At 37.5% G+C, this 23,697-nt stretch overlaps 3 protein-coding genes across 5 annotated transcripts in view; 1 reads left to right on the plus strand and 2 right to left on the minus strand.

Annotated features, from left to right (window-relative positions):
* The window catches only part of GFM2 (GTP dependent ribosome recycling factor mitochondrial 2), a 59,149-nt gene extending 49,842 nt beyond the window's left edge, over nt 1-9,307 (minus strand). For both annotated transcript variants that reach the window (XM_021702008.1, XM_021702001.1), the window contains exons 1-3: nt 9,141-9,307; nt 1,988-2,074; nt 401-485 (exon numbers count right to left, since the gene is read on the minus strand). In XM_021702008.1, coding sequence (XP_021557683.1) covers nt 401-485; nt 1,988-2,050 — 148 coding nt within the window. In that variant the 5' untranslated portion in view covers nt 2,051-2,074; nt 9,141-9,307. The remainder of the gene's footprint in view (nt 1-400; nt 486-1,987; nt 2,075-9,140) is intronic.
* Nucleotides 9,308-9,360: 53 nt separating this feature from the next.
* Nucleotides 9,361-17,633, plus strand: NSA2 (NSA2 ribosome biogenesis factor). Its single transcript, XM_021700138.1, has 6 exons — nt 9,361-9,562; nt 11,107-11,294; nt 11,387-11,537; nt 13,427-13,606; nt 15,670-15,862; nt 17,400-17,633. The coding sequence occupies exons 1-6, from the start codon at nt 9,560-9,562 to the stop codon at nt 17,465-17,467; spliced, it is 783 nt and encodes a 260-aa protein (XP_021555813.1). The 5' UTR covers nt 9,361-9,559; the 3' UTR covers nt 17,468-17,633.
* A 4,315-nt stretch (nt 17,634-21,948) lies between these two features.
* The window catches only part of FAM169A (family with sequence similarity 169 member A), a 44,482-nt gene continuing 42,733 nt past the window's right edge, over nt 21,949-23,697 (minus strand). For both annotated transcript variants that reach the window (XM_044916850.1, XM_044916849.1), the window contains one exon: nt 21,949-22,568. In XM_044916850.1, coding sequence (XP_044772785.1) covers nt 22,020-22,568 — 549 coding nt within the window. In that variant the 3' untranslated portion in view covers nt 21,949-22,019. The remainder of the gene's footprint in view (nt 22,569-23,697) is intronic.

The following is a 23,697-nucleotide window of genomic DNA, read 5'->3' on the forward strand; positions in this document are numbered from 1 at the left end:
CTATCCCAGATAAATATTTAACCAACTACTCTTAAGAGCCTTCAAAATGAATTATTTGGGCAAACCTCTATTGACAGGAAATACTTTTGTATAAAAACCAGAAATGGACTAGAAAAACAGTATTTTACAGCAAGAGCAACTCTACAAGTAGACAACCGTCTAAACTTCTGAGCCAGCTACTCAAGCCAGCAGCCGTTCTCTTTGTTTAGCTCATTTGGACAGCCAGCAGATGAGGAATACAGGCCTACTAGTACTGCCTCCTGGCATCTATCAGAATACTTCCAACCCCTAATCATCTCAAGGAAAGGGTCAAAATGGAGACCCTTAATAAAGGAATGTCTGCCAATGAGAGAAAGCAAACAAGCAGTTTAAGTACAATGAGAAGAATCAAAATCTGTACCTGGTAGAGAGCTGTAGTTTCTTCCAAGAGGCACATATGGCTTTAATCTTTTTAAACTTGATTTTATTTTAGAGCAACACATATTCTAGTGAGGAGAAAAAGAAACATATTAATTTTATTTATTTTAGCATGACTTATTAGAATACTTTGAACTATGCTTTGTCAGAGAAAATACTTTCAATCTCCTCAAAATAGTTCCCATTTATTAACTCCAGTTCCTTTAAAAAGTGACAACCCAAAATTATACTATAGGAAAAAACAAAAATAAAACTAATACTGACATGCTATTCTGAGCTGTTCTTAGAAGACCGTTCTCTAAGATCTGCTGCATTACCAACAGAGGGAACACAAATTCTCTGGACCTACTTCAGACAAGAGAATCAGAAACTCTGGGGAGAGGCAGACAATCTGTGGGGTTTTTTTAAAACTGAAGTATAATTAACATAGTGTTATATTAGTTTCAAGTACTGAACAAGCTGTGGTTCAACAAGCCCTCTAGGTGATTTTTTTTTTTTTTTTAAAGATTTATTTATTTGAGAGAGAGAGCTGCGTGGAGGGGGAGAGAGTCCTAAGCAGATTGCCCTGAGTGCAGAGCCTGATGTAGGGCTCGATCTCACAACTCTTGAGATCACGACCTGAGCAGAAGCCAAGAGACTGATGCTCAACCAACTATGCCACTCAGGTGCCCCAACCTCCAGGTGATTCTGATAGCTATAGTTTGAAAATCAGGACCTGAAGTTTCCGGAGAGCCAGAAAAGTTAAATGAAGTCTCCTACCCTGGCTACTCCTTGATTCTCCTCTACAGGTGCTAAGAGATGGTAGGGGTCACTGAACTCAGAATTTATAAAAGTGGCTACGCTGGCTACGCATTAGAATCACCTGGAAAACTTTAAAAACATCTGAGGGGTAGGAAGTTGGGAGAACTAGGACTGGCATTCTTAAAAATTCCTGAGGTATCTTCTCCCAGTGTTTCCACACAGAGGTTGAATATTCCCCATCCCGATTTATCCCCAGACCACTAGATACACATTTAATGACTGCCAATACATTTAGAATCGTTACACTTAGTGTATGTAAATTCTGGGCTGCCACAATCTGCCTTTTATGATATCTTGGGATGCATGCCTGTGTCTTCTATATTCCCTGTGCATTAGTTACCAAGTTTTTGGAAATAAAACACGATTATCCTAAGAAAATATTTCAAGAATAGAGACTCAAAACTATTTAAACTTCCAGGGTATAATGACCAGGGCAAGACAGTAGCTACCTGTCACAGGTGTGCAGTCTAAAAGCATCAGCAATGAAAACACCAAAGAAAACCTGTGTAACTCCTTGGGGTGCTAATGACCTCAAAATGGAATATACAAATGGACAGTCTTTAAAACACTGCACAGGGAATTTTAAAGTAGCAAAATGAATTTCAGACTAGTGATAAGGCCTGCTGCTTAATTACAGTTTCTCCCACACTCCCTATTAAGAAAAACTGATGAAGATAAAGATATACTAGTTTAAGAGTATACTAGGCCTTTCGGGAAGTAAAGTAACTGAAGTTGCTGAAGTACATTTAATTTTACAAGAAAAGCTTACATTAATGTGCAGGATGCGTATTTTCTTATGATTTACTCCAAACTTCCTCAAGTTCGAAAACATGTTGACCCTCTAAACTGTTATTCTCTGAAAAAGAAATATACAAAATTTTAAAACTAAGTTTATGTAGTATATATCAGTAAGACATATGTAAAGTAAGGCATATGTAATACATATGGTAAAAATGTATTACATTTTAAAAGTAGGTACAGTATTTTTAGCTATTAAACACTCAATGGATCATTCAGAAAATGAAAATTCTGACAAAATATAAGAAATATGGTTCTTAAAGCTAAAATGTTCTTTATTTTTTCAACATGCTTTAATTCTTCAAGATATGAACATACTATGGAAAAAAACTGAGATTACAAAAACATATCACAGCAATTACAATGTATTTATGTAATTATACAGAATTTAGTACAGAAAGGTAAGCATCTACATGTTAACTTGGTAATTTCTCATCAGTAGTGTAACTTATTGGTTTATCTGTGGGTATATATATATATATATATCTACCTATTTATGGTAGAAAAATACACAAAAGCAGGTCCTCTTCTGTGATTATAAAAACTAAGTATCTTTGGTTTAAAAACATTTACTGAATATGAACTATGTTTCAAGTACACTATCAAAGCTATGAGACATTCACGGAAGCATCTGAGACTGTGTAGGGAGCAGAGAGCAGGTAGACACTGTGTACCTTGTTATATAAGAAGTCATATCAAAACTCATTACTTTGGGGCACCTGGCTGGCTCAGTAGATGGAGTGTGTAACTCTTGATCTCAGGGTTGTGAGTCTGAGCTCCACACTGGGTGTGGAGATTACTTAAAAAATAAACAAAATCTTTTTTAAAAACTCATTATTTTTCCTCCTAAATCTGTTCCTTTCTGTGTTTTAAAACAGCCACCTTCACTAACCCTCATTTATTTCTTAATTTTTTTTAGAGAGAGAGCACGGGGACGGGGAGAGGGTGCGGAGGCAGCATCTTATGCAGGCTCCACGCTCAGTGAGGAGCCTGAGGGCTCGATCTCACAACCCTGAGATCATGACCTGAGCCGAAATCAAGAGCAGACTGATTTACCGACTGAGCCAACCAGGCACGCCTCACTAACCCTCATTTAGGAAGTAACCAAATCCTTGTGATTTTACTTCCTAAATTTATCTTGAATCCATTCCCTCTTCTTCACTTCCACTGCCAAAGTTCAGGGTGTTTGCAATATCATGCGTGTTAGATCCACTCTAAAATAGACAAACGAGGGCGCCTGGGTGGCTCAGTCGTTAGGCGTCTGCCTTAGGCTCAGGTCATGATCCCAGAGTCCTGGGATGGAGTCCCACATCGGGCTCCCGGCTCGGCAGGAAGCCTGCTTCTCCCTCTCCCACTCCCCCTGCTTGTGTTCCTGCTCTCGCTACGTCTCTCTCTGTCAAATAAATAAATAAAAATCTTTAAAATAGGGGCACCTGGGTGGCTCAGTCGGTTAAGCAGCCGCCTTCAGCTCAGGTCATGATCCTGGAGTCCCGGGATCGAGTCCCGCATCCGACTCTCTGCTCGGCAGGGAGTCTGCTTCTCCCTCTGACCCTCCCCTCTCTCATGCTCTCTGTCTCATTCTCTCTCTCAAATAAATAAATAAAATCTTAAAAAAAAAAATCTTTAAAATAAATTTTAAAAAATAATAATAAAATAAAATAAAATAGACAAACGATTTTAACATAACAAAATATAAAAAAAACTAATAGGGTTTGATTCCACATTGCAATTAAGAATACCACTTAAAGCCTAGTAGAGCATCTAAGGTCATCCACAATTTTTTTTTTTTTTTAAGATTTTATTTATTTATCTGACAGAAAGAGAAAGAGCGCACAAGTAGAGCGGCAGGCAGAGGGAGAGGGAGAAGCAGGCTCTCTGCTGAGCAAGAAGCCCAATGTGGGAACTCGATACCTGGACACTGGGATCATGACCCGAGCCGAAGGCAGCCGCTCAACCGACTGAGCCACCCAGGCGCCCAGTCATCCACAATTTTCTGTAAAGACTATTAAAATACTCAATACCTTTCCCAACCACCTATATGACCTATGTGTATGAGGCTGGATTTTCTTCAGATGGTTCAACCAAAAATAAAAATCCTACATACACAGTAACAAATACAGAAAGTGATAGGAGATGCCAGCGTTTTCACTTATGCCCAGCATTAGAGACTTGCAAAACTGTAAGGCAAGGTAGAATATTCCTCAAACTAAATTATTTTTATTTTGTAAAATAAAAGGCATTTCTCATAAAACTCTATTACATACATTAAGATTTAGTGGATTTACTAAGTTTAATTATTAAAATATTTTAATTTCTAATAGTTGAATATGAATTACAACCTACATAAACAAAACTCTTTGGAGTTCTAAATCATTTTTAAGAGTGTGAACGGTTGCTAGAGACTAAATTTTGAAAACTTATTCCAACACCGTATTTCCCCAAGTGAATGCCCATGATTATTTTAGATTATAGATAGAAAAAAAAATGGTTTACTAAATAAATATTAGAAAAATTAGCCAACAGAATCCATCTTGTATATACTAATGCTTAAGAAGTTAAACTTTTTTACTTAAAATGTGAATTTGAGGAAAATTAAGTAAATAACAACACAGGTGACATTGAGATATGACCAGTCTTAAAAAGTAGTACTCAAATCACTCAAGTGGGGGATACTGCTTTAATCCACTATTTACACATATCCTTCAAACAAAGAACTTCCTCTCGTCACTTATCTACTCAAAAACATTTAAAGGTTCTTAATACAACAAAATCTGTCCCCAACTACCTTCACGGCCTTGTAGTCTCCTATTCCCTACTCTATACCAGGGAGCTCTAGCCAAAATTCCCCAGAAACATCATACTCTGGCACCTTCACACTTGTGTGTGTAATGTTGCCACTGCCTGAAAGCAATCCTAGAATCCTCAAGACTCCATTCTTGGTCAATTTCCATTCGATCTTCATGCCCCAATTTGAAAGCTTTTCCTAATTTCCTAGGAAAAAAAAAAATGTTTTTTTTTAAAGATTTTATTTATTTGACAGAGAGAGAGAGAGAGCACAAGTAGGCAGAACAACAGGGAGAGGGAGAGGAAGAAGCAAGCTCTCCACTGAGCAGGGAGCCTGACGTGGGGCTCGATCCCAGGACCCTGGGATCATGACCCAAGCCGAAGGCAGCCGCTTAACCGACTGAGCCACCCAGGCGCCCCTCCTAGAAAATTTTAATACTGTCTTCCGTATGTTTCCATAACACTTGGAACTTGTATTTACTCATGACAAATACGGTATTCAAATATTCAAACAAATACAAACTCTCTCCATTACTGTGAGTTCTCCAAAAAGGAGGGATCTTCTACCAGCACTGCCCAGCACAATGCTTCATTTTTTTACCTATTAAGTCGATTAGGATCCTCCAGTGATGAAGGATTTTCTTCTTTCCCATGGATCAATGATTTTCAACAAAGATGGTTGCCTACTACAGGTGCTATCAAGTGAGTTATTCTCTAAGGCCCAAACCTCCTTAAGGCCTTGGAAAATAAAGTGTTCACTAAATGTTCTAATACCTAATGGTACAAGAGCATTAATGAGGAAGAAAAATGGGTAAATACCCATTCTACATTATTGACAAAAAGTTACACTACCAATAAACAAAAAGAATCCATGGATTATTAATTTTTTTAAATCAGTAGAGTATCATGCCTGTAAGGCCTAATACACAAAAAGAGAAATCATGGGGCCACCTGGGTGGCTCAGTCGGTTAAGCATCTGCCTTTGGCTCAGGTCATGATCTCAGGGGTCCTGGGATCAAGCCCTTCATTGGGCTCCCTGCTCAGCGGGGAGTGTGCTTCTCCCTCTTCCTCTGCCCCTCCTCCTGCTCGTGCTCTTGCTCACTCTCTGTCTCTCAAATAAATAAAATCTTTTTTTTTTTAAAGATTTTATTTATTTATTTGAGAGAGAGAGAATGAGAGACAGAGAGCATGAGAGGGAGGAGGGTCAGAGGGAGAAGCAGACTCCCTGCCGAGCAGGGAGCCCGATGCGGGACTCGATCCCGGGACTCCAGGATCATGACCTGAGCCGAAGGCAGTCGCCCAACCAACTGAGCCACCCAGGCGCCCTCAAATAAATAAAATCTTAAAAAAAAGAGAGAGAGAGAGAAATCATGGACCACTAAAGAACAATCACGGGGCACCTGGGTGGCTCAGTCGTCTAGGTGTCTGCCTTCACAATCCCAGGGTCCTAGGATCAACCCCCCACGTTGGGCTCTCTGCTCAGCCTGTCACTCCCCCTGACTGTTCTCTCATTCTGTCAAATAAATAAAATCTTAAAAAAAAAAAAAAACAATCATAAAATACACCACTATGCAAGCAAAATTGAAGGTGATGTTACTGAGAATCAAGTAATATACGAAAGGAAATCCTAAAGCATCAAGTTGTTCTGTGTTTGCAGACGGTATTTGTTACTGTACTTAGTAATTTCTCCCAAATTAGAAACTTAATTTCACATTTGTGTCATAGCCAGTATTTTTTAGAAAAATATCACGTATGAATTAGGCCAATATGTTTATTATTAATGTCAATCCCTAAAATCATCTTTGATTTTTTTCTATGTTCACTAGATCATCTCATGCTATCAATCTAAACACTTGTTTTTCCTACAAAATTTATTTCTAGCACAAGTTCTAAAACCATCTGAAGTTATGTAAATTTTTTTTTTTTTTAAGATTTTATTTATTTTTCAACAGAGAGAGAGAGACAGCGAGAGAGGGAACACAAGCAGGGGGAGTGGGAGAGGGAGAAGCAGGCTTCCCGCTGAGCAGGGAGCCTGATAAGGGGCTGGATCCCAGGACCCTGGGATCATGACCTGAGCTGAAGGCAGACGCTTAACGACTGAGCCACCCAGGCGCCCTGAAGTTATGTAAATTTTATCTAAATTTAAAAAATCAGTTCTAGCCTTTAACTTCATTCAAGAAAAAAGTTTACCAAATTGACTTTTACTTGCTAAAAAACAGCCTAAGTAGTTAAAGATACTTTTACATTTAGGTCAACTATACTGATAAAGCACTTTCCAATTCCCTTGTTCATTTAACATTTATTGGAGCAACACAAGAAGTTGGTTATTAGAAATATAAAAGTGAATAGCACATGATCCCCAACCTCAAGAAAAATGTTAGCTTTAAAAATTCTAGCCTGTCTCCTGCATATTTCTCTAGCAAACATTTCAATCATACTTTGTTTTACAAAGCTCTTACTACACCTGTTCCTCTTCTTTAATGTAAATAAGCTTGACTTTTTTTTTTTTTTTTTTTAAAGATTTTATTTATTTATTTGAGAGAGAGAGAATGAGAGACAGAGAGCAGGAGAGGGAGGAGGGTCAGAGGGAGAAGCAGACTCCCTGCTGAGCAGGGAGCCCGATGCGGGACTCGATCCCGGGACTCCAGGATCATGACCTGAGCCGAAGGCAGTCGCTTAACCAACTGAGCCACCCAGGCGCCCCAATAAGCTTGACTTTTTAACCATACACGGTCAATTTATACAGCAGCTCTCACATCCTCCTGACTTCTCACTTATAATCTCACCGATAGCAATAAATACTATCTAAAGTTTCATCCAATTAGAGAAATGCATTTTCATGCTTCTCACTGCCAAAATGCCAAAAGTGGATATCTACTATATCCTTTTGGTAGTTAAATAACAAAGAAGTGATGATATCCAACTTGGCTACTGCCAGGTATATAGGAAGTAAATTTTTCTAAGAAAGTTTTGCTGACATTGAACTGCTTAGGCCATTTTTAGCCTGCAATCACAGCTGAAAGTAAGAACAAATGAAAAACAACTTAGCCAACCACTTTGCCTCCTCTATTTTACACAAATCAAAATGTGACCACTACTTAACCTTTAAAAACTTACTTTTTTTTCTATTCCTGGTTCAGAAGGCAGAAAGGGCATGAGTGGCTTTGAGAATCATAAATGAAAAAACATACTGATGAGTTCACAACTTAAACCTACTAAAAATTTCCATAAGCTGGAAGAACTACAACAGGAAACAATAAGGATAAATCTCACAATGTTATCCAAAAGAAACCAACACAAAAGAGTTCACACTGTATGATTCCAATTATATAAAGTATAAAACGGGCAAAACTAATCCATCCTGTTACAAGTCAGGATAGTATTTACACTCGAGAGTGGCAGTGCCTGGAAAGAGGCCTAAGGAAGGCTTCTGGGGTGCAGGTTAATGTAATTTCCTGATTCAGGTGCTGCTTACTAGGTGTGGTCAGAGTTTGAAAACCCACTGAAGCATCTATCTACAATATGCATTGTTTGCGTGTATCTTACACTTCAATAAAAAGTCTTTTTAAATCTTTCCATAAACTTCTCATTGTAATAGAAATGTCAAGTGGGCAAAGACCTGAGTAGTTTCCAGAAGACTTGCTGGAGTCCCAAGTCTTCTGTGATCTTGGATAAATCACTTAAAATCTCTGAACCTTTCTTTCCATCTATCACATTACCGGATCAGTATGAGAATTAAGTTCATTTACTCCACAAGAATTTATTGTTACTGTGTCTACCACTGCCTCCTAGTAAATGGGTTAAAAGTAGTGAGCAAAAGACATCCTTGCACTCATACCGTCTCTATCCTGGTCACTAGACAGATAATAAACAAAAAGGAAAAAATAAAATACTTAGCATCTCCTACGGTGACACGTGCTGTAGAGAAGAATTACGCAGGAAAGGGGAACTGGGCAGTAACTGTAAGCAAAGTCACTTAAGCAAGTGACATTTAAATGACAGTTAAAGACGTCAAGTAGGTGTAGGAAGCAAAACCTGGGGGAAGCGTATTCTAGGAAGAGAGATTACGTAATTTATTGCACCTGAAAATGCTGGGTAGCAATAGGCTTTTAAAGAAAATAAATCACATTAGAAGATGGAGCCTTGAAAAACCTCAAACCCCAAACCCACCTTAGTGCCTCAACTCCACGAACTAAGACTTAGGAAGATGATTAAGGCCTTCGGGAGGCCCTTTCGTCCTCCTCTGTGGCTGGCTGTTGCCTCCCTAAAGGGGGCACGGTGCTCGGCGCGCCGCAGGGTCACAGGCACTAGGCAGTCGCACCGCGCGGTCCGGTACCCACCTGGCACTAGGTCGCATACTGGAGGCCGGCTTTTTCCTGCCGGGTGTTGAGAGCCGCAGGTGCAGGCTGCGCCAAAGTCCGCAAGTCCTCCCGTCACGACACACTACCTCGGCGAACACCCTCGTAACTCCGGGAAGGAACTTGGTCCCTTCTCACCCACCTCCTCCCGCCGCCGCACTTCGCCACTTCCGGCGGTGCAACACTCAAATGCCGCCCGCCAGCAATTTCCGCCCCTCCAGCTAAACGTGAAGAACAGAGGTTCGGAACCGATGTGTCGCGCTTTCTCCAGAGTCGGTCGTTTTAGGACTCTCTTTCCCGTCGCGGTTTGCGTGGCGTCAGTTCGCGGGTCTGGCAGACCCGAAAATTGAGAGCTTCTTGGCTCCCAGGCAGCTGCACCCGACGGCTCTGCGGCCGTCACCATGGTGAGGAGGTAGTTTGGGGGCACTCTCATCGTAGGGCTTCAGAGTTGGTGGGGCCTGGGGGCCCTGGGGCTGGAGGCGAGGGGTGGTAGGCGGAAGGGAGGTACTGCTGAAGGGAATGAGGGTCGGCTCGGTTGAGAGAAAAAAAAAATGCACTTAGTGGACACAGATTGGGGTATTTGCCAGACTACAAGCTTTAGAGCTAGATAGGGTTCACTCTGTTAAATACCTGGCTTAGCCACGTGCTGTGTATTGCCAGTGCCAGAGCCTAGCAATAACCCTATACTGTAGGCATTATTTCCGCTGCCACTTCATTTTATTGCTGAGGAAACTGAAGGCAGGCCCGGCCACGGGCCAAGCAGCTGAAGAATTGCGGAGACAGGCTTAAAGCACAGATCTGACTGCCACATCCGTTCTCTTTCTACTATGTCTCTAATTTTTTCTCTGCAAAATGGCATTCCACATGCCTTCCTCATGGTTTCTGCAAAGTTTATTGTATCAGTTGAAAACACCACACCTGATACATAGTACCTGGTTGATTGTTATTTGGCATTATTCTCTGTGCTGGAGTTGACTTTGCATCATTATTTTATTTTTGCAGTCTTAAAATACAAATGGACTGTGGCCACATGTTTAAAATAAAACAAAAGTGGCCTATAAGATAAAAAACAGGTACCGAAAAAGTAAAAAGGGATCCCATACCTTGCTGGTAAAATGCAAAATAGTACAGCCATTTGTGAAAACAGTTTGGCATGTGGCCACACAGAAGACTTCTGTGCCAGTATTTATTTGCTAAAAATGGGAAACAACCCAAATATCCATGAACCGGTCAAAGGATGAATGGTGGTATATCCATACATGGAATACTACTTGGCAATAACAAGGATTGAAGTACTGACACATGTGACACGTGGGGGAATCTCGAAAGCATTAAGTCAAAGAAGCTAGACACAAAAGGCTACATACTGTAGATACTATAAGCTTCTTCACAATGAAAAAGGGAAAACTAAAGTGATAGATAACAGATTGGAGGTGGAAAAAAGGATTGTCTTCAAAGCAATACAAGGTTATTTTCTGAGGTGATGGAAGTATTCTCTATCTTAATTGCGGTGGTTACAAAACTGTGTAGTTTGTCAACATAAAACTGTACGCTTATACCTAAAAAGGGCACATTTCATATGTAAACTGTACTTCAGTAAAACTTAGATTAATAAAAAGTGTGAATAATGATGATGATATTGAAAAACCAGATTATTGATGTTCAGGAAAAAAGAGAGATCCTGGAATGAGGTCATCCTTTTTGTGGTCCAGTGGATTTTGGGCAGTTCCCTTCAATGAACAGTAAATTTCACTGAAATTATTACAGATGTAAATCCTGATGCTTCATACCATTCAGGATCAAAATGTATTCAACTTATATCATGCAAAATAGGCTTAATAGCGCAAGAGTTATTTAAGCAAGTGAACATTCGGATGACATAAGGTCTTCTGTACTTTTTCTGGCATAATTCTGTTAATTTTTAAAATTAATGATTCTTGCATTATAGCCACAAAATGAATATATTGAGTTACACCGGAAGCGATATGGCTATCGTTTGGATTACCATGAGAAAAAAAGAAAGAAAGAAGGTCGAGAGGCTCATGAACGTTCAAAGAAGGCAAAAAAGATGATTGGTCTGAAAGCTAAGCTCTACCATAAACAGCGCCATGCTGAGAAAATACAAATGAAAAAGACGTAAGTGGTGATGTCTTCATTGTAACAAGTTAACATCTTTTGAGTGATAATTTTTAAAACTGATAATCTTGAATCTTCTTCCTTCTTGGTAGTATCAAGATGCATGAAAAGAGAAACACCAAACAAAAGAATGATGAAAAGACTCCACAAGGAGCAGTACCTGCGTATCTACTGGACAGAGAGGGACAGTCCCGAGCCAAAGTACTTTCCAATATGATTAAACAAAAACGAAAAGAGAAAGCGGTAAGAAATAAAAATTGAAGTCTTTATTTCTTTTTTGTTCAGGAGAATTACTTAATATTAGCCTTTTTCTTCAGTTTAATTGGAAACATGAAGTCCAGCTACTCTTCCCATTATTTAGATATCAAAGTCTTTGTAAAGTTCATTTTGTATTATTTAAGTAATAAAACATTTACTTTCTCATCATAAGAACATGTTAGCATTCAACAGGTTTTTAAAAAGTTATTAGAATACCACACATCTTTAGTGTAAAAAAAGTACTTAAAAAATTAGTAAGGCGTGAATCTCAAATTCAGTATTTTAACAGCTTCCTATACTTGACACTTCCTAATGCTCTGCTCTTGTGGAGAAAGATACAACTGCTTGTTTTTGCTGCCCTGTATTGCTAAAATTGCTAAAAAGTAGAATAGTGGAAAACTCTAACTCATCTGACTTAAATAAAAACTCAACTTTTTTTTTTTTTTTTTTAATACTACTGGATTATGCTTGGTGTCAAATTAGGTTAAAGCCTGCTAAAAACAGAAATAGACATAGATACTGTTTTTAAACATCTATGGATAAGTTGACAGAAATCCAGATAGCAACAGAAATGTTCAGTCTCCAAATTTGATTTTAAAAAACACACTGCCAGGGTGCCCGGGTGGCTCAGTCGTTAAGCGTCTGCCTTCGGCTCAGGTAATGATCCCAGAGTCCTGGATCTAGCCCCGCATTGGGCTCCCTGCTCTTCGGGGAGCCTGCTTCTCCCTCTCCCACTCCCCCTGCTTGTGTTCCCTCTCTCGCTGTGTCTCTCTCTGTCTAAAAATAAATAAAAAATCTTTAATAAAAAACACTGCTTGGGCAAGCGCCTGGGTGGCTCAGTCGGTTAAGTGTCTCCCTTCGGCTCAGGTCATGATCCCAGGGTTCTGGGATCAAGCCCCACAGGGGGCTCCCTGCTTAGTGGGGAGTCTGCTTCTCCCTCTCCCCACTCGCTCTCTGTGTCTCTCTCAAATAAATAAAATCTTTAAAAAACACAAAACAAACCACACTGCTTATATTTTGGTGTGTACTATTTAAAATTAGAATGGTATAACTTGAGCACCCAAAGAAATTTTAGAGATATTCTACTTAACCCATCCTCATTTTACAGATAAAACGCCTGAAGTTCAGGAGGTTGTAAATCACTCTTCATTGTCATTATCTATTGAGTGGTAGAATTGCTTCTAGAATCTGTCTTAATAATCACATGCTTTGTACTACCTTGTATCCCTTCAATTTTTCATAGAATTTTCATTCTGCAGAGGTTCAAAATAATGTGACGATGATTTTGTCCCACTAGTAACATAATCTAAAAGTCCACTCAAGGTAGAATCAGAGATAAATTAAGAGGTGGAGACAGTCTTCCACTTTTACACTATTCACTATTTAGTAGTAAGCACATACACTGTTTCAAGAAATCACTGCCTTATTAGAGGTGGGACATTTTTCATCCATAACAAGGCATTGAGGTTTTTAGCTTAAGCAAACCATTTTACTTATTTATTTATTTAAGATTTTACTTATTTGACAGGGAGAGAGCACGAGCAAGGGGAGGGGCAGATGGAGAGGGAGAAGCAGACTCCCCGCTGAGCAGGGAGTCTGATGTGGGGCTCAATCCCAGGATCCCGGGATCATGACCTGAGCCACCCAGGTGCCCCACAAACCATTTTATTTAATGTATCCACGATAAGAAACTTAAGTACCAGTTAATTTGGGGCTTTTGAGGAGACGGTGCAGACTTCTAGAAAACATGGGAGCCAAAATCTTGTTGGTTTAGGAAAAAATTGAATCCACTACTTTGTACAACTAAAACAAATTTTTTATCCTCATTGCCTTTTACTAAAACATTATAAATTTTAACTATGGTCTATTTTTAGGGAAAATGGGAAGTTCCTTTACCCAAAGTTCGTGCCCAGGGAGAAACAGAAGTATTAAAAGTTATTAGAACAGGAAAGAGAAAGAAGAAAGCATGGAAGAGGATGGTCACTAAAGTCTGCTTTGTTGGAGACGGCTTTACTCGAAAACCACCTAAATATGAAAGATTCATTAGACCAATGGTAAGTCCCTTGCAAAAGTGGGATGGATTAAATGTTAGCTGCTACGTTAGATTGGATAGAGAGTACAATTTCCTGAAATTCCTAAAATTGGTATGAAAAGAGATTGAAAGACATTTTTAGGCTTTTTTTTTTTTTTTTTATTGATAGAGATGGCTTAGCAGTTTTTCACCACTGTCAAGAATCTTGTCTTTGGCCTCATAAGAGACAGGAGATGAAAATAATTCTTACTACAGACAGTGTCTGAATCCTGATTTTTAAAATATGTCGTATTAGAATCTTTGTTTTCCACATGAAGTTCTCTTACTCATTCAACAAGTAACCTATATGCCTGACACTTGTTCTCTTTGAGATAAGCAATTCCCATTTAGTAAGAAAATTATCTTACTGCATTTAAAAACATTATGTACTCACTGAAAAAAGAATTTACTATAAAAGTAGAACTTTAATTTCTATAGACAACCGGGATGGTCAAAACCATTCTCCCCTTTCCCAAATGTAACTGAACATTTGGTTAACCCTTCAGCAGCTTGGGTTGGGGGGTGCCCACCCCCTGCACAGCCCAAAAATCCACATTGAACTTTTGACTCCCCAAAAGCTAAACTAATAACCTACTGTTGCCTGGAAGCCTTATTGATAACATAAACGGTCAATTAATACATATTTTGTATGTTATGTGTATTATATATTGTATTCTTAAAGCGAGAGAAAAGGTTAAGGAAATCCTAAAAGAAAATAAATATATAGTACTGTACTATATTGAAAAAATCTGCATGTAAGTGGACCTGTGCAGTTCAAACCTGTGTTCCAGGATCAGCTATGTATTTTTTGCACAATCCCTTTAAACAGACTGAATTGCTCTCCTCACTGGAAATCCAGCCTGCTTGGAAAAGCAATCAGAGGAAAGTTGGCAGTGTTACCCTAGTGCTCAACCTGAATAACTTTTAATGGATTAAAATGTTGTCAAGTAGCCTTTTTCTGTAAATGAAGTTCTGTTGGAACACAGCCATGCCCTTTCATTTACGTGTTGTCTATGGCTGGTTTTTTCTACAGACTTTGAGTAGTTGTAGGAGAGACAATATGGCCTGCAAAACCTCAAGTGTCCACTGTCCATTTACAGAATATTCACCCATCTCTGGATTGTATCATGGACTCCCTTGTTTTGATTTCATATTCATAATCTTCTAAATACAGTTTGGTAACAGTTCTATAGGGAGAGAATATACTAATCATGCTGTTCTAGGCTTTCGTAGCTTGGCAGGTAAATCTCATTGTGCATTAGTCAGATGGCATCCCCAGCTGTGTAAGTTTATTACAAAATTCATTGAGTCCATTACTAAGAACTTCAGTATCACTACCGTCTACCCCCATACAGGCAAAAACCAAATTTAGGAGACTGTATAGTGTTGTGGCTTCTGAAGTGCTGCACCCCAAAAGGCCGTATCTAGGTGACAAGATGACTCCAGTCTAACAGAAAGCCCCTCTCTGGGCTTTCTCCAGTCTTTGACCAGTTTTACCATCAATGAAAAGCTGACAGTCCACCCTCCTTTTTCATCATGTAAAACAGCTGAGGTCTATAGAGACTTGGAATCAGGATAGTTAAGTTTAATTGCATCCACACACCATTCAACCCAGGAACAAGTCATTTCACCTGCCAATCTTTGTCTTATTTTAAAAAAAAGGGGGAAAAAAAAGAAATTAAAAAAAAATTTAAAAATGGGGGAGGAGTTGTAAAGTTATCATGCTTAAATAAGCTATTTGTATGCTCCATCACAGTGCCTGGCATGCAGCCAGTCCTCAGAAAATGTAGGTAACAGAGGAAAATCTTGAGTATGTTGGTAAGTTAACACTCCGTGCTGAAAACATCAGGAATATGTGTTTGGGGTTTTTCCCCCACGCATTTATCAGGTTTTTAGTCTGTAGAATTAAAAGTATTTGATGCCTTAAGATTTTGACATTGTTCATCCATGGGGCTGATTTGGAAGACAATTGGAAAAGCAAAAAGGATCATTGCTCATCGTTCTTAACATTTTAGACTCGTAACATTTTTGTGTTTGACTTACTAGGGCTTACGTTTCAAAAAGGCCCATGTAACACATCCTGAATTGAAAGCCACCTTTTGCCTGCCAATACTTGGTGTAAAAAAGAATCCTTCATCCCCACTATATACAACTTTGGGTGTTATTACCAAAGGCACTGTAATTGAGGTGAACGTGAGTGAGTTGGGCCTTGTGACACAAGGAGGCAAAGTTATTTGGGGTAAGTAAATTTTTGACTACTGCTGCTACACAATCCTAAAATTGAAGTTTGCAAGTTGATAGAAAAGTACATAGCAAATTTTAATGCAGAAGAGCTAGATTAAGTTAAAATGGTGTAAATCAGATTTAAATCTTTGCAAAGTAGTTGTGAATGTGATTCTTTTTCACTTAGATTACTGGTTTCAGTTATACAAAGTATACTGTATTATTAGAATTTAGGACTGCTTTAAAAGGCATTAATTAGGGGGCACCTGGGTGGCTCAGTTGGTTAAGTGTCTGCCTTCGGCTCAGGTCATGATCCCAGGGTCCTGGGATTGAGCCCCGCGTCGGGCTCCCTGCTCGGTGGGGAGCCTGCTTCTCCCTACCCGACTCCCCTGCTTGTGCTCGCGCTCACTCTCTGTCAAATAAATAACAAAATCTAAAAAAAATAAAGGCGCTAATTAGGAGGGAAGCAGATGGGAAGTGAGTTATAATCAAAATATACTGAAAGAAAATACAATAAATTAACCATGAGCAGAGGAAGGGAGACCTATCAAACACATAGTCACATAGTTTCAGTAGTAATTAAAAATAAAAGGTGTCATGCAGCAATTTTAATTCTTCGTTTTCTTAGTTTTCTGCTTTTAGTGATCAGGTATTTCTAAACTTTAATGTTCTCTAAAATTGAAGAATACAAGACGAACCATGAGAGACGATGGACTCTGAAAAACGAACTGAGGGTTCTAGAGGGGAGGGGGGTGGGAGGATGGGTTAGCCTGGTGGTGGGTATTGAGGAGGGCACATTCTGCATGGAGCACTGGGTGTTATGCACAAACAATGAATCATGGAACACTTCATCTAAAACTAATGATGTAATGTATGGGGATTAACATAAGAATAAAAAAATTAAAACTCAAAAAAAAATAAATAAAATAAAATTGAAGAATACACTCTAACTTCTTGATTGAGTCTTCATATGAGTCATTAACTCATACTTCACATTGGCTGAACTCAATTTTAAAATAGGTTGGGGCGCCTGGGTGGCTCAGACGTTAAGCGTCTGCCTTCGGCTCAGGTCATGATCCCAGGGTCCTGGGATCGAGCCCCGCATCGGGCTCCCTGCTCCGCGGGAAGCCTGCTTCTCCCTCTCCCACTCCCCCTGCTTGTGTTCCCTCTCTCACTGTGTCTTTCTCTGTCAAATAAATAAAAAATCTTTAAAAAAAATAAAATAAAATAGGTTAAATTAATTTGAAAATTAAAACTTGTTGCATTTTCTAGTTAAGTATGTGGACAAGCAACAATGCTCAGGTCAATCCACAAAGGCTTGTTAAATACAACCTAGTAACAGAATGGAGCTGACCACCAATTGTAAAAAGTATTAAAACAGTATATAAAAAGTTTCCAGAACTCGTTTGATTTTGAGTGATTTCTAAAATCTCATTGATCCTACTATCATTTATCTTTTTTTCTTTCTTAAAAGTGATGATTAGAAATATTTTGGGCAAAGTTAATTTTTCTCAGCATTAACATCCCTCCTTTTCCCATTTTGTTTTCCTCAGGCAAATATGCCCAGGTTACCAACAACCCTGAAAATGATGGATGCATAAATGCAGTCCTGCTGGTTTGACAGCAGTTTCAGAGAAGTAACTCCTTATAATTAAGATTACACACCGATCAGGAAGACCACCATTACTGTGGTGGTTCTGAATACTACCAAACAGCCTTACGTATCTGCAGTCATCAAGAGAAGTATTTATTCTGTTGTGAAAAACATTAAAATAGACATTTATTAAAATAAATGGTCTTTATTTTTGAGTCTTTTTAGCATTTGGATGTTCATAAGTTTGAATAATTTTAAAAAGCAATTATAGAAATATCTTGGTCCATATCTGCATTTAGTGGATACTCAGCAATGCAGACCTATTGTTACTGGAAAAACCAGTGTAGTTGAAAACACCTTTTATCATAAAGGTCTGTGCACACTTAAATATAGAGCCTAAACTACGAAATGAGACCTTACTTGGAAGTTTCTTCCACCTCATTTTCATTAATCCTAAGAAATGTCGCATTAACACATGATAGCATTTGTTTATATCAAGTATTTATACTCTACTAGAAGTACAGAAAAGAGAAGGCACACTACACTATAGAGTTCAGAAGGATTTAGATAAATCTTTTCACCTTTATGTCTTCACATACAGTAAGTTGGTGAATTCATACTTTAAACATTTTTTTCCTCTCAATCATGTATAGTAATACTTACTTGGAACTGTATTTTTACTCCAAACATATATAGAAAAAAATACACCAAAATGTTTGTGCTTTCATATTTTTAGGATGGTTACAAATTTAAGTAATTCCAGGTAAAATTGTTTTATTAAAAAGAATGCACTGATGCCCTTAAAGAGAAATTTGTTTGCAGTTACTTGGATAATATAAAAAAGGTCATGTTTTAGGCTTTTAACTTGGTCAAAGCACTTTTTTGATTTGAATTATGTTTGTAGCTTTGAGCTTTAAGGCGTCCATAGTATTACATTAATCTATAATCACATTAATGGTTTTAAATTGTTTATTTTTAAAGTCTGTCTTGAAAGTACAACCAATGTGATTAATTGTGCCTTTAACAAAATCATTTAATGTCTAAACAAATTCAATATCTAAACACATCTTCGTCAATTAAAGTAGGGAAAAGGGAAAGAATATCAAAACACAGGCCAAGAAACAATCACAAAACATACTTTTCAAACTTAAAAAAAGGAAAAAAAACCTACCAAGAAAACAAACTTGAGTACCTCAGTAAGACTTTATTCTGAATAACGTAACATCTTTTCTTAAGTTCTATAAACCTAGAAGTTTTAGAACACATACACACTTAAGAAAGGCTAGTTCCTTGGGAATGACTATCCAGTATGATACAATTACTTCAGGATGACAGGAAGCTGAACCTTTCTTACAATTATATTTTAACAACTGATTTTGCCACTAATAGAAATGGGGAATGTGTGAATGACTAAGATTTGGAAGGTGAAAAAAAATAGAGGTAAGCATAATCCCACAGAACTCAGTCTGCTTATTTTTTAGAACCCAAAATAAGCAAATTAAGTATCTTCTACAAAGAAAGCTTTATATTAAGTATGCCAACAGAAGCATAACATTTGTAACTAATCACATCCATGAAAGACTGGACTTTAAACACCAGATTAGCTACTAGTGGACATACAAAGCAGAAATTTCTAAAATGCTGTTACACAAATGAGTAATGTTAGTATAAATTCTGTATTTACATCAAGACCTGTATCAGTTTGCTGGTGTGACCAAACCTTAGAAGGTAATCCCTAAGGGTAAAGCAGTACATAAGAACAGATATTTAGATACTAGGTAAAGACTCAATTTGATGTAATCATAAACCTTCAAGATACTTTCTAAAGTCACTGAAACAATTTTAGGTAGTGTTCTGGTCAGCTAAAAGTGAACCGTTAACCACTAGTAGTGTTATCCTTGCCATATTTATTCTTTGCAGTGAATGGAAACACGGTGAATATAGACATTTTAAGTAGAAGACTGACATTCTGTCATGCTATTTGATTTTATAAAAAATCATAATAGATCCTCTCACCTTTAAAAGTTTAGAGGAGCTTTATAATAAATTGTTAAATATATTTCTGTGATGTCTAGCAATTGGATAATTTAAACTTGAAAGAACTAAAATTTTGTTAATATCTGTTTTATATTACACAAGGAAATATACACATATTTACACAAACTGAAGTGAAATCCTTTTCCAGAAACAAAACTTCTAAACAGAAAAAAGCAGTTCACAAAGGACTATAGAATGTGACTAGACACTCAATAACTAGACTGGCTGGCTGAAATCCGATTTCAGTCCTCTATAATTCTCAAGTTTTTCTAATGCCTTGCAAAAAACTAAGTATCTGATTAGTTTTATTTAGATTCCTTATTGAGGATAAGTTTTGTTATAAATTCTATACTCATTGAGTACAGAACTCATTACTGAACATGAACGTGTTACTGAACATGAAAGTAAGGTTTTTCTATGTTACCTAGCTTTCTCTACCATCTACAAACCCCCAAAATAACATTTTCGGTCAGAGATAATACGTAATAAAAGTTTTCTTGTATGCTAAGCATAAAGTTCTGAAACTGCTTAAAATGCTCTTGCTGTTTTAAGAATAAACCAAAGAAGTTTAACAATTACGAGTTTATACTGTTAGTCCTATTATATATGAATAACTAAACATGTTTTGTGAACTCAGCAACTATATTCACATATCAAGAGTTGTCAGTGACCTCAGTCTTAAACTACACCCTTTTAAAGAAAGTATTCTCAAGAGAACAGTGAACAATCCAAGTAAAAAAGTAAAATATCTAAGTATTAGGTTTTTAAATCTATTTTAAATTAAAAATGGAAAGGTTAAGAATTTACTAAATCCTCATATCTTTATTTCCCTAATTGTGATAGTAAAGTTTCTCACAAAATCTATAAAACAGCATAAATGTGATAGATGTACCAGTCATATTTATTTTTTCAATTAATCAGCATTTGTTGAGAAAACAAATGGCCAAAGTGCTTTAATTTTCATTTGGAGTGAAATCATCTGGCTTGCCTCTGACCAATAATTAAGGAAAATGTAGGGGATACAAGTATTCAAAATTTTACATGAATAGGAGGGTTTGCTGTTTTGCCTGCTTAAACATTTTAACTTAGCTTATTAGACCTAAAATATCAACATTCCAAAATAAAATTTAATGACATCACCTGACTGTAGACTGGATAAACCTTTGACATCAATCCTTAGCACCTCAAATAATGACACAAAGTCATAACGTGGTTCTTTCATTATAAGGACCAAGCTGTTTTAAAAACAATCTTAATGGTCTCAAAGGATTCTCGAAATTAACTGCAAATCTGAGTACACACAATACTTCCAAAGAGTAGGACTGTTTTAAGATTCTCTTTGGATTCTAAGAATAACCATTTTGTTCATTTTTAAATAAATTACTATATAAAAATTAACAAGAGAATTTAAGTTTTCCTAGGCAAAGGCCTAGTACCACAATGTATACACATAGGCTAGCTTGTAACCTGTCCTCACAGAACAAGTGAGCAAGACCAGAGCAACAACCAAAGCCTCCAATTTGAGCTAAGCTCTTTGAACTATATAGCTCCTTGAGCAGATTTATTCCTGCCGTCTAGATCTAAGATTGTGGGGCACAGTCCAAACCTACCCAGATACGGATGCCAAGGGCATAAGCTGGCAGACAGGCAGCAGATCTTTTGGCAGGAATCACTCTGAGTTAGGGAAGTGGATGAAAGCTGAGGAGAATATCTGATTTCTAGAGTAAAGGCAGTGACAGGATTGAGGAGAAGCCTTAGGAAGGGTTCTCACACTTCGTAAGTATACATGTTAATTGGATGAGGACAAAACGAATAATCCCCAGCTTCAAATGATATTTTATAATTAGTGCCTACATGCCAGAGTTAAATCCCTAGCAGTACTGTAAATATTCGATGTTATAAAGACTGAGGTGGAAACAGATTTTATACCTTTCCTCAGACACTGAAGTCCAAGGAAGAGACTGCATCTACACAACTAAGAATTAAGAGGCCAAAATACTATCTTCATAAACCTTTCACCATAAATTTCTATTTGTGCTCTCATTTAGTTGAAGTATATTTTCATTTACTGACATTTTTGTTTAGACATGCCTACATTTTAAAAAATGATTAGTTTTGATTTTTAAGATAAAACTTCTAGAACCCTCACCAAGTTTACTATTAAAATCCATAGTATAAAAGATTTCTGTGATCCTTACAAGTAATGTAAAGCCTACTACTTTCAGTTTAATTTATATTTTCTAAAATTTTAATGGTCAGATGTCCCCAATTGCTAAAGAAAATATAGTATGATCTGGTTTCCCAAAGTCGAAACATGGTTTAATAAAAATAAAAAAAATTGTATTTACACAAAATAGCCTGAAAAATTAAAAAGAATGGTGAATCCTAGGTCCTAAGGGGGACGGAAAACCGGCATCATAAATAAGTTCAAAGTGAAATTTTGCAATTTTTGCCCTGTGCCCCATGCCATTTATTAATCACCATATTTTAAAAACAACAATAATGTTACAAAGAGGATTTATCATCTGCGTATCTTCTTCATTCATGTCAGCTTGGCTTTCTTCTTAGCAGGTCCTTTATGCCCTTTGGCCTTTCTTCTTAAATTCCGCCTGTCTACCACAGGCACTTCCACTTCTATTTCCTCTGAGCTGCTATCCACAGTTTTTTCTGTTGACTGCGTAAACTGATCCAGTTGCTCAGAAGATGCTTCAGACTGCTCCTCTGACTGGTTCTTCTGTCCCGCGTTCTGTGAAAATGGCACATCTTCAAGTTCAACTTCTATCAAAGAGCTCTGAGAAAGAGCTGTAGACGTTTCCTGGGGCTCAGGTACCCCCTCGTCACCCTGGTCTTCCAATGAAGAAGTAGTGTTGGGTGATAAATTTTCAGAGATTGATTCCTCAGAAAATTCAGCTATCACAGAGTTTGGAAAACCACTGTCAGATCGTTCTTCGTTTGGGATAGTAGCAACATTGTCTGAACTCCCAAAATGTGCTTTCTTTCTTGAAACTAGTGGCAGTTTCTCTTCAGTGTGCCCCTTTTCATCAGATGGGCCTTCGTCCAGCAACATTTCTGAGTCAGTTATATGTGAGGTCTAAAAATAAAAAACCTGGTGAACAAACTTTCGCAGTATAGTTCTTATATAAATTACACACTAATATGCAATGACAATGAACTGCATCTTCAAGAATTCGGTACTCATTACTTTCGTTAATCAGGTGTACATATTCTGAATACAAGTCAATTATTTCAAAACTGTCTTACATGATAACCTGGTTCTTGCTTTAAAGATATAATAAAAGTAATTATTTTACCTCAAAAAGTACTTAGGACATTTTAAACTTCTTTACCAAGGTTCTTTAAAACCATGAATCAACTAAACGTTTTTAATTTCTTGGTATTACTGGAGCCAGAACCAAGAGTCCTTTGGGGCTTGACAATGTGCCACCCCACTAAGTTTGACTACAATTTCATTAGATGATAGGTAAGGGCAATGGAGATTTTATTCATTTAATTATTTGAGGCACTAATAAAATAATGCTATACAATGTTTTTAGCCTTAAATTGGAATATTTGAAAGTAAAAATTTCTTGGGGCGCCTGGGTGGCTCAGTTGGTTAAGCAACTGCCTTCGGCTCAGGTCATGATCCTGGAGTCCTGGGATCGAGTCCCGCATTGGGCTCCCTGCTCGGCAGGGAGTCTGCTTCTCCCTCTGACCCTCGCCACTCTCATGTGCTCTCTCTCATTCTCTCTCTCTCAAATAAATAAATAAAATCTTTAAAAAAAAAAAAAAAGTAAAAATTTCTTTAAAAAATACTCTATCAGGTTTTTCCCATTAATCTAATCTGTCTCCGCAATTAAAACAAATTAAAATGACTGTATTTGTCATAGACTATGTAAGCAATAGGTATTCAAGTATCTGATAAATAATGCTTTATCTATTTGTCTAAGCATTTCCCTAAATCTACAAAATAAAACTCGTTTTGTTACCAGAAATCAGGTATGTATTATAGGTTACAAAGATGTGAATTTATGGAATATTGCTGATTACATTTTCTTAGAATACCTAATCTAAGCATAGCAATTAATGTAGAATTAATTTTCCTGAAAGACTATATATATATATATATATATATATATATTAAGGGGGAGGAAAATATATATACTATAATGCCCCTTCCATGTCACCAACACTGGAACAGTTTGACTATAAAAAATTAAGTT

Source organism: Neomonachus schauinslandi, chromosome 7 (assembly GCF_002201575.2).
Source record: "Neomonachus schauinslandi chromosome 7, ASM220157v2, whole genome shotgun sequence".
Taxonomy (NCBI): Eukaryota; Metazoa; Chordata; class Mammalia; order Carnivora; family Phocidae; genus Neomonachus; species Neomonachus schauinslandi.

Excerpts from the sequence above, each read along its gene's own strand:
- NSA2 (XM_021700138.1), top strand. Across the intron at positions 11,538-13,426 it reads AAAAACGAAAAGAGAAAGCG|GGAAAATGGGAAGTTCCTTT; the intron begins GTAAGAAATAAA and ends GTCTATTTTTAG. Across the intron at positions 15,863-17,399 it reads AGGAGGCAAAGTTATTTGGG|GCAAATATGCCCAGGTTACC; the intron begins GTAAGTAAATTT and ends TGTTTTCCTCAG.